Source organism: Micromys minutus (genome assembly GCF_963924665.1).
Source record: "Micromys minutus genome assembly, chromosome: 2".
Lineage (NCBI taxonomy): Eukaryota > Metazoa > Chordata > Mammalia > Rodentia > Muridae > Micromys > Micromys minutus.
Window position 1 is genome coordinate 81722621 of NC_137971.1, and position 17627 is coordinate 81740247.

Genomic DNA, 17627 nt, shown 5'->3' on the forward strand with positions numbered 1-17627 from the left:
TGAGAACCAAAACCCGAGTTTAAAGATACAACGCAAGCAGAAAATAAAGATATATTTTCATAATTCCATTTATTAAAGAAAAACATTTCCTTACAGTGTATCTTTTCAACTGCAAAATTCACTGTAAATTTCTGAAAAAGAATAAAGCTAACTTTTAAAAAAGGCTGGGTAGTTAAAATGATCTAATTCAAAGTTGGGCTTTTTGTTTGTTTGTTTGTTTGTTTTGTTTTTTACATAGGCAAGAATATATTTGAGAGAGAAGAAGCGCTAGAAAGGGGAGTCACCTGTGACAGCCTGTCATGGTAGCCTTGACACAATTCATCTTCTGCATCTACATAGCCACAGAAGCCAGAGAGAGAAAGGGGTGGGGGGAAGAGATTCCCGAGGACCAGCTACTCACTGATGATTTCTCTTCCTGTTTCATGTAAAAAATAAATTACATATAAATAAGGAGCTGAGAAGGGATAATGAGTTGAGTGCACACAGTGTGTCTCCTCTCCCACGCACAGTGTGTCTCCTCTCCATGCCCCCTACACAAAACTCTCCTCCATATTGCTACAGAGCAAGAAGGAATCCACAAGCCGAGGCTGGACCAGCTGCTGGAAGTCAGAGTCCTGAAGGCCTTCGGGACAGACACCAGCCAACCGACGAAGGGCAGCCTGTGGAGAGAAGAGAAGACACTGTCAGACTGCACCCCACATGGGTATGTGCTTCCTTCAGCTGCCCCAGAGATGCATTTGAGAAATGTCACATACGAACCAAAAAATTTCATCTGATTACCTGACCCTTGTCTGATGATACTTTAAAAAAAAAAATCACTCTGGGAAACTATTCATTTTAAAGATCTGCTTTTAAGAATCTAGTCAAGTAGTGATGTATGTACGTTCAAAATGAGTTCTTCCCAGTGACTGGAACTTCCAGAGGCCTCCATGAACTCAAATTATTGCTCTCAATGAGTAAATTCCAGAAACAAGGGTTATTCACCCAAAACTGCAGCAAGTCCCTCACAGAGCACTAAAAGATGGGAAGAAAAGAGAAAGGAGGCGGGGAAGCTGGAGTCAAGGTGGAGAAGGATGCTGGGAAGTCAAAAGAGGGAGAGATGGAGACAGGCGGAGGCAGTATAGTGAGGTGGCCTCGCTTTTGGATGCTCAAGTATTAAATGAAGACAGTTGCCTACGGAAAGCTACTTTGCTATGGAAAAATCAATCAGTTTGCCAAAGGCAATCAGTGCTATTACTTTCTCAACACAAGAGAATTGAATTGTCCTCCCTCCACCGGAGGACAACCTTCAGGCCAGAAGGAAGGCATAGGAACAGAAAAGAGGTTCCCAACTCCACCTGCCTGGCCAGGCTCCATGCATCTGTCATCTTGCTGCCCAGAGGCCTGTACCCAATTTTGGAGCCTTTAATGAGCTAGACAATGGATATTCCCCAGCATCAGTGGGCAATGTGGGCAAGTCAACCAACTGTAAAGTCAGACAATAAATAGGAGCCAAAGTCAAGGTCATGTAAAAAGTCATAAGTCAATACAAAGGTGTTTCCCCTTAGAACATTCTAAAATCAGGGGAGAGTGATAACTCCTCCTCGAAGTTAAAACAGTGAGACTAATGCCTTGAGAGAGTGGAAAGGAAAGAGCATGGCTAGAAACAAGATGGTCTGTTCAAAAGGCCCAATCCTCCAGAGAATTATATCGAAAGACAATCGGGAAACTAAGGTTATACACTGTGTATTTCCTGCTTTTGTAGCACAGAAGGATCCTGGAAAATATCATCAGATGGGGATTTAGCTCTGAGCCTCCTGGGCTGTAACAGAGTTGCAAAGATGGGGTTTGTTTGGGGTATGGGTCAAGTCAGTGCTGCCAGGCAGAGTTGCACAAGAACTGGAAAGAGTAGGGGGCCTTCAAGTCTAGTGCCAGGGCAGAGCCACACTTAGAAGGTCAGTAAGTGGACAATATGTGAAGGAAATAGTGAAGAGCCATGGAAAATTTAATGCATGTCTGATACAAACACCTTAAGTCAGACTCTCACAGGAGAATGCACTCAGCACACACATGGGGGATGGGTGAGAAAGTGACCACCCACTTGTCCACAAGAACAAGTGTAGTCCCTTTCCAGTTGAAAGCTCTCGAAGAGATCAAAGATATCAGCCAAAACGTCTATGTACTCTCTCAAGAAACGGTGAAAATGCCAGTAGTAATAGCAAGAAGCCCTCACGATGGAGGCATCCTAGTGTCCCAAGTGCTCTCGGTGTCCTTAACTTTAGCTATCAAGCCCTTCAGCCTGGCAGTTGCCGCTGCCAGAGCAGTGAAGATCAGGGAGTTGGGGACAATGACTATGTGTTTGTCAGCTAATAATTCTTCCTCATTTTGTTTGATAGAAAAATAGGCCCAAGAAGGCCCATGAACTCGGAGGAGAAAGGCTCTCTCTCTCTCTCTCTCTGTCTCTCTCTGTCTCTCTCTCTCTCTCTCTCTCTCTCTCTCTCTCTCTCTCTCTCTCTCTCTCTCTCTCTCTCTCTCTCTCTCTCCTTACTAATTCCTCTCCAAACAGCACTTTGGTTGTCAATGTTGTAACAAACTGGATCTTTCTGATGTCTGACATTGCTCTTCAACAGAAATCACAGACATCTTCAGACCCCATAAAAGATATTGACAGTATCTCCAAATAGTATTTACTGTCACGATCAATCACATTTTAACATGCTGTGTGCATAAGTATAGAATAGTTTTTAATGTAATTGGTGCCATTTTCAAACTCCACATTAATTTTCTATGCATTTAAAAATTGGGAGGGAAACTTATTAGGAACAAAAAATCCAGACTGGATGGGGGGGATAGAAGCGGCTAAAGGGGGTTAATATGCTTGAAATACACTATATACTGTGTAAAATTGTGGACAAAGGATTCACAGAAGAGATTAAAACTCTTCCCCAGACTTCCAGAGGCACAGTGGAGACGAGAGTGTCCCAAAGGTCATAGAATAAAAGCAGGAAAGTGTTTTTTTTTCCCAAGTGTCCGCACAACTATATCACCACAGCCTAGCAGTGGAAACAACACATAAATTCAGCAAATATTTACTAGATAAGAGTTATAGCACTTTGATCTACTCAACGACACACAGCTCCCCAAGGACATACCCGCTGATGGCAATGCCAACTGCTCCTACAAATGCACAGTGCCCATGTGGAACTCCCAGAGATGATCTGAGCTAAGTCTAAAATGGGACAAGAGGAAGGCTTTGCAATAACTCAGACTTGAAGAAACCCCTCACCCACAGCTTCTCCCATGTGTTCTTGAGGGCCAGAGATTTGGCGCTCTCTTCTGAAAGCTAACAGCTTCTCCATGAGCCCATACTTCAGTCTGCTCTGTGGCTTGTCACAGCCCATAGGAAGACAAGTGTGACCAGAGCATGCACTGCCCATCTGCTAGAGCAGGTTAGGTCAAGGTGAACCCCTTGTCCCCAGAAGTGCAAAGCTCCTCGGATGCACTTGCTTGGGTTCAAGGAGGAGATCTTAGCATCTGGTTGAATAACTTTCAGTTTGTCATGCTTTCTGCTGTGGGCCGGGCAGAAGTTTTCTCCTGAGAGTAAAAGGAGAAACCTTTCTCATCATTGTTCACAATGGACAGACAGCTGTCTACTTCCTTGCCCCTGTATTCTGGAGTCTTCATAATATCAACACTACCACTTAGCAACCCTACAGCTCACCTCTCTGGCTTCAATCTGCTACTGGCAGTACCTAGGACCTAAAAGGTCTCTGGGGTGGTAGGAGTTGGATGGAGAACAGCTTCTCTCTATCCTCATTTTACATATAGCTTTCATCACATTGACAGGAATGAACATTAGCATTACCATTTTAATATGAGAAAGAAAAGCCTGGAAAGGTATCAAGGCTTAGCCAACTCTGAAAGAACCAGCTGCCCTGGCCTCAGTCTACCTTCCTTAAAGCCCTGGGGTGAGCTGAAGGCACGTTGAGAACTCACCAAGCAGGCTACCAGGACAGCGTCGCTACTGTTCCTCTCAGAGGGGGATCTGCAGAGCTCAATCAGGCGAGACATACCTGTACAAGACACAAGCAGATCACGACAACTGAGTCAGAGAAGCGTAGCCAAGTGAGCCGGAGGCTCCGGCCAGCTTCACTCACGGTACATTTTAGCGCCTATCCGCAGAGGAGAAGCTGAACCAGCTGAAGGAATATTTCCAAGAGACTTTCTGCTTCCCGCTCAAGGGCAAGAAAAGTAGTGTCAAAGTCAAACCCCTAAGTGCCAGAGCAATGGCCAGGGCTGATTGTCGCCAAACACTGTGAGCATATTGCGCATTTTCTCTAAGCAAGGTCTCTGGCGCACATACTTTCTGTTTTACGAGTACAATGTTTACCATTCATGCCTAGGCACTGGGCTCTCCCAACTACATTGCCCCAGCTGGCTATGTCAGAAAATACATCTTAGCTAACAATATAGAAAACGATAAACCCCATTAACATTTCCAACAGGTTTACTGAGAAAATGTTGTCACACGCCACAAAGAACATGTATGACCTTGCTAAAACATTCATCAACCCACACAGAGAAGCAGGGCCTGTTCCATCTATCAGATGGGCTTTGAGCATCAGTCTCCTGATTCTCACGTGTAGACCATTCTCCTGGAATCACTCAGGGCGGGTACTCTGTACCTGTAGGTTCTCAACCTTCCTAGTGCTGTGACTTGTAACACTGTTCCTTGTGCTGTGGTGGCCCCAACCATAAAACTATTTCATTGCTGCTTTGTAACTGTAACTCTGCTGTGGTGGAACATAAGTATCTGCAGGGTGTGCACAGGTTGTGCACTGCTCTGGAGCTTAGCATAGAATGGAGGTTCTGGGAATGTTGGTGTAAATAGGGCGTTAACAACAATAGATAGAATTAATGGATATACTCAGCCATTAGAAAAAATGACTTTATGAAATTCCTAGGAAAATGGATGTATTAGAGAATATCATCCTGAGTGAGGTAACCCAGTCACAGAAGAACAGACATAATGTGCAGTCACTGATAATTGGATACTACTCCCAGAAAGCTCTGAACATCCCAGAAACAACTCACAGACCATATGAAGCTCAAAAAATAAATAAATAAAAATAACAGGGGCCAAAAAGTGGAAGCCTCAGTCTTTATTAGAAAAAAAAACAACAGTAAGTGTATATAGCACCCTCTCAGAGTGGGGCACACCTAGACTTTAAGTTATTAATAACTCAAGAGCTAAAAATATAGCCTTGTGACAATTCTTGGTATTTAAAAATAATTATGTTTAGTTTTTACACACCAAGAAAACTTTGATTATTTCCATGTTATGTTTTGTTTTACATGTACTTTATGCTCATTGTAACAAGTAAAATTTCAATGTATACTATCAATCCTTTAAAAAAAATCAAGTATGGACAAAAATATATTCATATAGTTTTATGCCAAATGCTTTTAAAAATCTGTACATATATCTCTGGTTTTTGTTTCTTTTAAGTAAAGTTGTAAGAAGAAAATAAAGGATTAATGGATATTCTGATCATAAGTAAGTGAAGCAGTGAGCCGATAAATGAGAGTCGATGAATTACTGAGAGAATAAACCTATGAATGAAGAATGAGTAAAAAATGGTGAATAAAAGGATGAATGGTTAAGTGAGGGAAGTAATCAGTCTCTGAAGGACAGGGCTCTGCTCTCTCTTTTCAGTTTAGACAAGAAGCTATGCCCAGGGTTTCTACCCCAACATCTCCCAGCACGGAAAGAATGGGGCTGACCCGGGTTGGTCCTAATCCTCTGCATTCTGACGGCACCATGAGATCACTCCTGCCATCCCAAACTTCCCGTCCTGCACCAGCCTCAGCCGGCCCCACTCACAGCTCAGCCGCACGGCCTCCCGGGCCACGTCTGGGTCTCGGCAGAGGCGGGCCAGGGTCACTGCAGCTTTCTGCTGTACTCTTTCACAGGCTGCCACTTCGGCAGGCGTCCCAGACCTTGGCTTCTCAGACAGCATGCCCATGATGAGATGGACACCTGGGTGAGAAACAGCAGATGGTTTGGACAGTTTGGCCTCGCTCCCGGTGTAGAGCTTTCTCAGTGGAGCTAGCGGAGAGATTGCAGAGCTCAAGGAAAGCCTGGGGTAGGAGAGCCTCCGACAGAGGTGCCAGTTGAATATGGTCACCTCTTTCCTTTCCTCCTTCATAGGGATGCGTCTGATTCTAGCCACCAAGTCACTAAACAGGAAAGAAACTTCCAGAGAAACACCCCCACTTTTAAAAATACCATTATTGATTTTTATAGTGTGTCTCACACTGGGTAATATGCACAGTAAAGAAACAGTCCCTTCAAACATCGAAACAGCCTCATGGGCATGACCACGGTGATTCTACTTTACGGTCAGAATGGGGTAAGCCTCTTGCCCAAAGCATGGGAATGCTGGGTGGCTGGGTGTAACTTAGATGGCTGGTCCTTGTCACTTGATGGGGCTGCATCTGAGACAGGTCAGACGTGCTGAGTCCCAGAGAACAGGAGGTGCCTCCGGATTAGGCTGAAGAACCACCATAGCAAACGCACTAAAGTGAGAGTCACAGACTGGGGCTCTGTTTAATCATTCAGGGTCTCCTATCTCCTCCCAAAACAAGATCTGTCTCCTGATGGTTCTATATAGTGCGCGCGCGCACACACACACACACACACACACACACACACACACACACACGCACACACACACACCATCAGCCTGCCTTTGCTGACTCTCTCCTGTGTGAGCTTCCCCCAAATCGCAGCCTCCTAGTCCCGATCAGCCATCTGAGAACTTAAACTAGGCACGATCTAAAGATAGGCTTTACTTCATGTTGTTGTTTCAAGAATTATATTGTAAAAAAAAAAAAAAAAAAAAAAAAAAAAAAAACGGAGATTTCTGATTTCTAACATTTACCTTCCAAATTGGCAATACTGACTCCAAATATATCTCTATATGGCCAGAAACTTATTTTTGTTGTTTGTTTCCAATTCTGTTTTGTATACAGATGAGGATGTGCTATGCATCTCAAGCTCCCTGGCCTGGAACTCAAAACCCTCCTACTGTAGCCCCCTGAGTGCTGAGATTATAAGCCTGTACCTACACAGCTGTCTTGAGTTTACTATTACTAATGAGATTGGTCTAATACTTGTCCACTTTATCCACTTCACTGAGTGTCTGGGTCTCACAGACATCTATGTTTGTCACCTGTGACTTAGGACTGAGCTTTCAGAGTCAGACTATTTAACAGGGTTTTCCCTGACAGAGACCCAGGAGTCTCCTGGCTTCTAGTGACCCCTGTGCACATCCCTATTATTCGGATCCCTCAGATCCTGCCTTCCTCAAACTCTCTGCATGAAATCCAGTGAGACTCACACTGTTTCCTAAAAGAGAAGGTAGGCCTGGTGCAGGGTTCATCCTGGGCATAAACAGTCTCCAGACACTCTTTGTGGTCATCCTGAAAGCAAGCATTGCTATTCCCCACTTTTCAGAGGGAAAAGAGAGAGCCTATATTGTTTGCAGATAACAGAGCCAAGATTCAAGCCCACCAAGTATGGCTTTAGTGTTCATGCTCTGTTTCCCCCAACCCCGTGACTGTACTACTATAGATGGCCTAGCTTATATACCAGCACTTCAGATCAGGCAATCCCTGGTCAGGGAAAGCCTTTAGGGAAAATGTGGAGCCCTATTAAACTTCATGTCCTCGATGCCAGGGCACACAGTAGGTTTCTGCCCCTGTGGACTTGGTGAGTTTGTCAACAGCACTTTGCGAGCCACAAAGCACTCTCCAGATGGCAGCTACCCCAAGCTCAAAGGTACAGGCAAGTGGCAGCCTGCTGTCATTGGCCACTTGAGCCAAGACTCCAAGTGCCTAAGGGGAGCACAAGTGACACCACGCAGCCTCTCCTCTTGGCCTCAGCTGGCTCAGCACAGTTTCTCATTATTAGCTCAATCACATGAAATTAACACAAAATGGTGTGTTTCAATTAGTCTTGGGGGCCGGGGAAGTGTGTGTTTGTTAAGACAGCGGGGCAGCCTGGGGGAAGGGACTTTCAGGAGAGCAGAGGTACCCAGCCTCCCAGTTCACTCTCATTAGTGTCTCTGGCCTCCAACTGCTTGCTAATTGCTCCCTTATTCCTCAGTCACAGGAAGCCCTGGCCAGCCTAGCTCTGTTCCCAGCTGCAAGGCAACCCACCTTGTCTTTTGACAGAGACCGCTTACAACAGCCTTCAGGCTGACAAGCCCAGTTTCACCTCCCCTTGACCGGGAACATACAAGGTGGAACAGAGAGGGCAGGTTGGAAGGGAGAGGAGGGGAGACAATCCTGCTGCTCTTTCCTCCTCCCCTCACCCCTTCCCACACATTAGCTTTCCATGGAGGACAAACAAAATAAGGCAGTTAAACAGCAAAACAGCAATGTCTCCCCACTTTAGGACAACCTTATTTACTTCTCCCTACCTGACATTATCTTCCATGTTTTCTATCTCCTGCTAGAATTTAAGCTCATGAAGGCAAATAAGCCCAAAGGCATATACTCTGACGATCCATGCAGTATTCCCAGACATACCATTTTCCTGGATAATGTCAGAGGCACACTGCTCCAGCACAGACATGTTTGCCAAGATGGTCACAATCTGAAAGATGGAATGAAGAAATTATAAAACAAACATGTAGGGTCCCCACTGTACTCTCTGCAGGTAGGTCATATGAGGGCTGAAGAGCTTCTGTCTAGCCTGGCTCGTTCCTGTACTTCTGCGTATCCTTCCATGGTACTGCCTTCTATTCTCAGGGGCTCCTGCCAACCCAGATGTAAGCCCCACTAACTGATGCCCATTAATCAGTGGGTGACTCTGGGATAGTCATGTGGGGTTGCAGTAGAAAGCAGACTCATGCTGGATGAGGCTGAGGTCCAGTTGTTTGAATGCAGAGACCTTCCGTCTAATTCCTACAATTCCAGACCACTTTCTCTCTTCTGTTCTGGTTTTGTCTCCTGACTCTTTGATCTTTGATTGGGTTCCCCAGTATCAATTTCCTTTTCTGTGACTTACCTTCTAAATGAATTAAGGCTGAGCTCAAGCCAGAGGGCATGCTGATGAGAAAGTTCAGTTAAGCCACACTTTACAAATCTCTGATCTACAAGCCTCACTTACAGATCACCACTGACCCTGACAGTGACACTTTTATTAACGATAGAACACTGACATTTCTTGAACATCCAGCCTTAGTTACATTCTTTTGGGCTGTAACACTTTCCCATCTCATAGCATGATCAACAGGTCTCAGTGAACTCATAGCAAAAATAAATAAAATAAAATGGATTAAGGTATTTTCAACAAGAGATCCACACTGTAAATGGTGCCAAAAATTAGATAGTTAGATAGATAATAGGTAGATAGATAGATGGATAGATGGATAGTCAGTCAAGGATGGAAGTATGGTGCTATAAACAAAGATGGCCTATGACACTGTTCCTTAAAGAAACCTCACAGTTGCAAATGTGCCTGGAGACAGCATGTGCTGATAGTGATTGAAATAAACAGAAAAGTCTAAAGTGTTCCTCCCTGCTGTGAGCCCACTCCCTACAGAGCTTCATCATAAGCTGGTGAGATGGTCTAACCAGGATCCATGCTCTGCCCTGAGATGGCAAGTGATTGTATCAGAGGACAGCATGGGAGCACAGTCCTGAGGATGGATGGTAGTACAGCCAGGAAAGAGCATTAGATGGATTTTTAACTGGTTTAATTTAAGCTTATCGCTCTCCTTAAAAGAGCATCTGAAAGCTCTCTTACACAGGAAAAACAGTGTTGTCATACTAATAGGACATCTATCACTCCACCCTCTCAAGACATATGTTGGCTGTGGAGACAATATCTCTGGCCTCTTCCCACTCTGATCTGATCAGAGACTAGACATTGGAGGAAGACAAGAAAGCCCCTCAAAAAATGTTATTCTGAAGTCAACTGTGTTCATTAGAGAGGTGGTAGGTATATATTGGAAGTTCTTTTTCTCCTGCTTTAGGTTAGGGAGTATTTGTGTGCTCAGAGGAAAAAGTTAGAGGGAAGAGATGAAATATAGATGCAGCCCTTAAATGGAAAATTCCCCAATAGCCATAAAGAGCAGTCATAAGAGAGACATACAGAGCTATGTCTGTTAGATTACAGTGCATTCCAGTGTCTCTGAGCTGCCAGCAACAACAGAAACAGAGCCTGTTCCTCACCACACAGACAGGCATTTTTGTATACAGACTTCTGTTTGACCCGGACATTCATGAAGAAAGGAAGGAAGAGATGGAAAGAGGAAGAAAGGAAGGAAAATAAAACCTTTGTCTGCAGCAACGGATTCATTATATGGCAATCATTAGCTGAGTCACAGGCACCAGGTAGGTCTTTGTGTTGGACTAATTTAGATCCTGTTAATGAAAATTACTTCCTCCTTACAGAGCCTGTACCCCATGTGGCTTTCTGAGGTGCAGATGAAGTAGTCAATTAAACACAATTTGAATAAATGCCAATTATACCCTGCTTGGAGTCTCCCATTTGAAACACACTTGTATGCACTGTGATGGAGAGGGAAAAGAAGCCAATGTTTTCACCTAGCAGTTAGCCTCCCAACTGGAGTTTTAAAGACAACTGGTTTACCTGGCTAGAAGCAGCCTAGCAATGCTGTAAGGATATGGAATGCAGGAGTGAGGTTCATAGTTTCTCTTGGCCCAGGGTTATTCAATTGGTGTAAAATTAAAGCCTGTTTGTCCTGACCCTTCCATAGTTAATCTGGTGAGCACAGAGAACACTAACCTCAAGAAATGCCCTGGATGAGATGTAATATAGGCTCATGTCCTGGCTCCATCTCTTGTTATACACACGACTCTAGCAATGCTACCCAGCCTTCTGTGCTTTGTTAGTGAAAGGGTATATATTTCTTATTGCTGCTATAACAAATTGTTGAAAACTTTGTAGTTTAAAACAAAACAGTTTTATTCTCTTGCAATGCTAGAGGTCCTAAATAAATCATAGATCATAACTTTTGCGCTCTCTCTCTCTCTCTCTCTCTCTCTCTCTCTCTCTCTCTCTCTCTTTCTCTCTCTCTCTCTGTCACACACACACACACACACACACACACACACACACAGTAAGCCTAGATTTCTCCATGGAAAAACCAAATGAACTGTAATCTGTGTGACGTGTACTTCCCCCCTCCCAAACCATTTCTTTCTCAACTGAACACTGTGGGACTGAAGAAATTACTTAGTGCTGCCAGGGCTTGGACTCCAGCATCTAAGTAACAAATTGAAAAAGCTTCAGGTTAAAGGAGAGACCTTGCCTCAAAAGAAATAGTTGGAAAGCTGTAGAGGTTGCCTGACATCCTCTTCTAGACTCTGCAACTGCACACACTTGTCCATACCCCCACCACTTTAAATAAATGAAAAAATAAACCAATAAATAAGTAATTCTTTTAAGGGCTTTGCATTTTTGTATATCCTAGGAAACCTTTGATTTGGGGGGGGCTGCATCTTTAACCAAACTTTTCTATCTAACTCTTTCCACTCAGCCCACAAACATTCATTATCCTAAAATGAGAGAAAAAGAATTTTCAATAATGAAACCTGAGCCATTTTCACTGACCCCACTCCTCTGTCCTCCTCACATAAAATCATATCATTACTTTAGACCCACCTAGATAACACTCCTTGGTTAAGAGCCTTAATTAATCACTGTGTAAAATCTCCTCTGCTATGGACAAGAAGTTATTCATCGATCTAGGGTAATAGATATGGATATATTTGTGCAGCAGTACTTGGTATACCACAGGAGATCAAATAGAAGTCATAAAACTATCACACGTATTCAGTGTGTCTTGCCAATCACCCAGAACACTTGTTAAATAAAACAAACATAACACACATCTAAGAAGCAGGTCCTGGAAGGACCCAGACCTTGCATGATTTATTAAAGGAACACTAGCAATATGACAGGTACATTAAGGGGCTGAACACTGGTGTGACCAAAAGGTACTAGGAATGAGAGATCCTCTCCAGGGAATAAAAGGTCTCATATTTGGAGGGTTCTATGGTGGTCCAAATGAGAGTGGTCTACCTTTATATACTTGAAGACTTGGTCCTAGTTGGTGGAACTGTTTGATAAGGAATAGGATGTGTGCCCTGTGTATTAGAGCTCTGTCACTGGATTAGGCTTTGTAATTTCAACCGTCCACATTTCCATTCAGCTGTCTGCCTCATGTTTGTGGGTTAAAATGTGCGATTTCAGCTACTGCTCCAGCATTGTGCCTGCCTGTCTGCCTGCTGCCATGATAATCATCAAAACTATGAGCCATAAATAAACTTTTTTCCTTTCTAAATTGCCTTGATAATGATGATTTATCACAGCTATAGGAAAGTAACTAAAACAGAGCATTCCTGGCTAGAAAACAACTAGCGGCTTCTGTGGCACTCTGAAATCTTTTTCCATTCAGCTTACAAGGGTCGTGGGAAAACTGAAGTAGATAGCTAATTAACCCAGACCATCAGGGGATCTGCCATGTCAGCAGTTCAGTAATAAATTTTCTAGTTTGGTAAGATGTATGTTGGCTGGATTTTCTGACAGCAGCACACAGACAAAATGCTCATCTTGCAGTCTTCTAGAGCGAGTAGTCAGAAGATACTTGCTCACAGGTAGATGTGAAGACATGGCTAGGGCTGTGTCTCATCCCTGAAAGTCTTAGGAGTCATTCTCACCACACCCTGACTCCACCAACACCCCTCCTCACCTGCTGTGCTGTAGGGTAGCACTAAAGAGTACAATGCATAAAAGACACATGAAGTATGCCCAGAACACCTATCAGAGACAGATCGGCTGGCCTGACAGACCTTGTGACACAGAACACCTGGATTCATCTATTGATGAATCATGGGTCTTTCTCTATGTTGCCCAAGGATTCAAGCCAAAAAAGAGCCAATATTCAAAAAATTACCTCACATTACTCTATAATCAGAAGCTGGTCAGCAATGTCAAGTATAGCTCTTAGATTCTCTCCTGCCCCTGCCCATATTCTTTCCTTTTTTTATAATTTATGTGCCCATGTATGTACAGTTGCTGAAACCCAAGATGAATTGTTCTCCAGCTAAGTATATTGAATGGGATGAACTGAACCTAGGGCTTGCCAACTCAGCTAGGATGACTAGCCAGCAAGTTCCATAGACTCACCTGTATCCTTTCAGCACCAAGATCGAAGGTATCTGTTTCTATGTTCAGCCTTATCGTGGGTTCTACAGATTTGAGTCAGGCCCTCATACTTGGGTAAAGAGCATTTTAAAACTGACACATCTCCAACATCTCCAGAGCTACAGCTTATAGTACTTTTCAACCACACACACACACACACACACACACACACACACACACACACACACACACACATCTTGCATATGTCCACACACAACATGATGCTACATTTGTTGCCCATTACTTCATACCATATGACATTCTCCAGTGCATTAGCTGTGTTTCCAGGCTCTCCATTCCTGCCCTAAATTAGACACTGCCATATAGACCCATCTCAATCTATTCTATTCCAGTCCCCTACTCAGTACACACTTTGGTTCTAAATGCTTTATGAACACCATCCTATTTAACCAAATAAGAGCCAGAGAAGAGAAGAAATGTCATCTTCATTATACAGATGAGAAAATTGTGTCTTAGAAAGATTAAGAGATTGGTCCAAGGACACACAGCTAGGACATGACAGAGACAGGATTGGACTAAAGTTTTTCTTAAACCCAAGACATGTTGTTTCTACTCATATTCACATACACGGCAGAGATTTATAAACTATGGAGAACTTTTGAGACACAAGTCACTATTTCAACTCCCAGGAATAGACATCTTTGATCAATGAATTTTTGATAAGTGGTGTTGGCATTGAAGTCCCAGAGAGGGTACAAAATGTGATCATTCTAAAATGTCAGGTAGAGTACAGACTTGTATGGGAAATGTAGGCAGCACACAGCCTCTTTGAAAGCAATTCACAGAAAGGCTCATCATGTTTCTGTTATAAGTACCCTCCACTTCAGAGGTCACTGACACTGGTTGTGCAGGGCCTTAGAAATGTCCTTCCCACCCTTTCCTGTTTGTGGTTAGATCCCTGAACAGCATAGCCTCTGCACAACACCCCATGGGTGAGAAACTACAGGGTCATGGAAACCAATAAGTAAGCAGGGTCTTCTTCCTAGGTATTATACATGTGTGCCACTGTACCCAGTTTTGGGGAGTTGAACTCAAGCTTTTGTGTATGGTAGGTAAGCATTCCACCAACTGAGCTACATCCCTAGGCTAGGATAATTTTCTTGGTGCCTAATGTCCAGATGTAACCGATACCATCTTCTTCTAGATTAGCAGAAGTAAGTGGCTAGGGTCATAACTGCCCACACCCCAAGAGTGAGTACAGAATGGGATTTGTCAGTGAGGCTTTGGCTTGACTGATTAAGTGGACTTGGCCTGCCTATATGATAGAGGAGTTCTTGCTGTCCAAACAGAGGTGCACTAAGTACATGGGAGGCTTTGCACAGCATTGGCGTCACTGGCATGCTCATTACCGGAAGCCTCACTGGGCATTTAATTTCTTAAGTATTTCAGGGGGGGCGGTGAGCACTTCAAAGCCCAATTCATCTTCTTTGTCTTCATTACAGAGAGCCCTCTGATCACCTTAATCCTCCCTCTGCCACAGCAAAGAGCCATTTGTTTCTTTAATGGGTAAGCTCTCACTAGCTAAGTGGCTGCTCAGAGCCAGGGCAGAAGGTGAAGCCATCCTGAGGACAGTGGGAGATGTGCCTGGCTCAGACAAGGGGTAGAAAAACTCCTGAATCAGATACAGGGGGAGTGTCCATCTGCCTCTTACTTGACAACATTCTCATTGATTCCAGGTGTCCTTCTCCTAAGTGTTGGTAAGACTTCATGCAGGGGGGTGGGAGTGGGGCCACCACTCTTCACAGTCAAGTTAGGGACTCTGCCGAGTCATGGGACATTCACACAGGAAGCAACACACCATTCTACACACAAGAAGACTGCCGGCTCCCACTCAGTACTATGTAGTGGGACATCCATTTACTTTACAGCATCTTTGTGATAGAGTCTACACCAAGAGTCTGCAGTACCTAGTTTCTTTGATTCCTACTTCAACTCTGTAATTGTGTATAAGCATTTTACAAATGACAAAAGAATTGTCCAAGGTAATATAATCTGCTGAGTCTGTATCACCTATCTCCAAGAAGCTTGTTCTTACTGTCACTACTTGACATGACCAGAGTAAGCCTTTGAGTAAGGCACTTGATGGTGAAGGCACCTGAAATCATGCCACATAGAAAAGAGGCTAAACAAGTGGAGATGACTAGCTAAAGAAAGAGACCATATATGTATAGATTGTGTAGTGAAGACCAATACAGAGCAGAACCTCCAGTCCTATGCCCGTGACTAACACCCATGACTGCAATAGACACTGGATATCTTCATCGACTTTCAGAAGCCAATCAAATCGGGCAGATAGCTAGGCCTGCGTGAACATGATCTCTACCTGTTCCCCCCTTGACAATCTTTGGGCTTGTCCAGCTCTAAAACGTAAACTACAAAATCTGGGCCTTCCTGGGTTCTCACCTGGTCCCGAGTATAAGGTGTGTCAACTCTCTGCTTGTCACCACAGGCTTCCAGGAGGACACGGATTGCATTCAACTGCAGAAGCATCTCACAGGCCATTTTGTCAAAGAAGGTGATATTGGCAAGGGCCGCAGAGGCCAGCAGGAAGACTTCCCCTGATGAGGCCTCTTGGCACAGTTCTGGATAGTGAACAGGAAGAAATAGTTCAAGGCAAGTGTTTTCACATGATCTCCCTCGGTCCCCACAATAGCTCTGGGAGACCATTTGGGTGGGAGTCTTGGTATTGTTTTTAGAGATGAACAAATTAGTTACTAGAGAGGGAACTATGTCATCTGCATAGGTAGCAGAGATAGGACTGGAACCCTTGTATGTGATTCCTGCTCACCAAAAGTGTTTATTGAGTGACTCCTAGGTGCTTAGAGTTACAAGATGGTAGGATGGACCAAACAAGTCACATTCTTGTCCTTGCGATACTTATTCACTGCTAGCAGACAAGAGAAAGAGAACCTTTGAGCATTGATATAAATAATTGCCAACTTGATAAATATGAAGAGAACTCAGTAAATGCTATGAAGAATAAATGAAGACCTGTGGGTCACATAGGAGATGTCTCTAAGTACATGACTGTAAAGCTGAAGCCTTAAGAGAGAAAAAAAGCCAGTCATGAGAATGTTTGAGGAAGGACATGTTCTACATTAAGAGAAGTGATGTATGCAAAGGCCATGCGCAGAAAGGAGTTCCCGTTTCTCCAGTGATATACACTGGGATGCTATGTTTTCCTGAAGGAAGATGCTAGAGTTAATGCAGAGACTCTGCCTTCCAGACATCTTCTATATCTCCTTTTGGTCTCAGATGGCAAAGATCATCTGGATTTAGAAAGTACTACACAGCTTCTGATGCCAGGAGGGCTCTTTCTTCAGTCCTAGTGGTTAGAACCCAGCACTAAATAAATGCCCCCACTTGCCATATGTAATTGTGCTAATGTTTTTTTTTTTTTAAAGAACAGAACCCATCATCCCATCACCTAACATAGTTGCCTTGGCCTCCACAGAACCTGCAATGGACACCGAGATCAAGAGGCACTGTTCATGGTTTTATTTGTCCCAATGGTCCTAACTTCTAAGTCTCAGTTCCAACCAGTCAGGGTGTGGCAGATTAAGCTCTGTGCTACTTATAACAAGTGTGTCACTTCTACAGAGACAGAGAAAGGAAGGCCACATTCCGGAAAACAGACAAGCAGAGGGAGAAAGAACAAAGACAGAGCTGAACAAGGCCCTGTGATAATCCACACTTCAGAGTTCAGACACTGCCATTGGTTTTTCTTAGCTTGGCTGTAGCTGTGGGATGTGGGATCCCCTTAAAGTGGGATGGGCAGAAATATCAGTCAAACACCTACAGTCTTCCTTGTTCTGTGCCGGTGCTTTTGGATCCATCTTTAAGGAAGAAAGGGTTATGTGCAGATATGAAAACTGAATCTCACAGGAGCAGCCACAGATTATTTCTTGAGCATTTACTCTAGGTCAGGGACTGCTTTAATTTTCACTTTCACTGCAACTTTACCAATTGAATACCTGATATTGTGACTTGCTGAGTTCTTACACCCATGTCAACCTGATCACAAAATCCTCATTCTTTCTATACTTCAGGTTGTCTACTGTTTCAGCTCCTCGAGTCATTCTCACTGATACCCCCATAAACATGGGTTTCAGTACTATTGGAGAGGCACTGCCTACCTACCTCTAAGGTACTGTTTCCCCAGTAGAACAGCCCACATTTGATCACCGAATATCTAGATCTTACCACTCAAGAGCAGGGTCACACAGATTAGCCAAGTGACATCCTCATAATGGATGCTCCCCTCATCTCCTGGCTGGGGTAAATCATTGGGAGCATCTGACTCTGTCCAAGCTTACATCTCTATACCTGGGCTTTGGTATGGGACCACTCTAGTGCTAGATTTTTCCTTGGGGGCAAAGGG

At 43.9% G+C, this 17627-nt stretch overlaps 1 protein-coding gene across 2 annotated transcripts in view; it reads right to left on the minus strand.

The window, feature by feature from the left end:
• Positions 1-204: 204 nt before the first annotated feature.
• INSC (INSC spindle orientation adaptor protein) overlaps positions 205-17627 on the minus strand; it is a gene marked incomplete at its 5' end in the record, with an annotated part of 108716 nt that continues 91293 nt past the window's right edge. For both annotated transcript variants that reach the window (XM_080911384.1, XM_080911385.1), the window contains 5 exons: positions 205-659; positions 3976-4052; positions 5864-6019; positions 8575-8641; positions 15650-15828. In XM_080911384.1, the coding sequence (XP_080767510.1) occupies positions 531-659; positions 3976-4052; positions 5864-6019; positions 8575-8641; positions 15650-15828 (608 nt within the window). In that variant the 3' untranslated portion in view covers positions 205-530. The remainder of the gene's footprint in view (positions 660-3975; positions 4053-5863; positions 6020-8574; positions 8642-15649; positions 15829-17627) is intronic.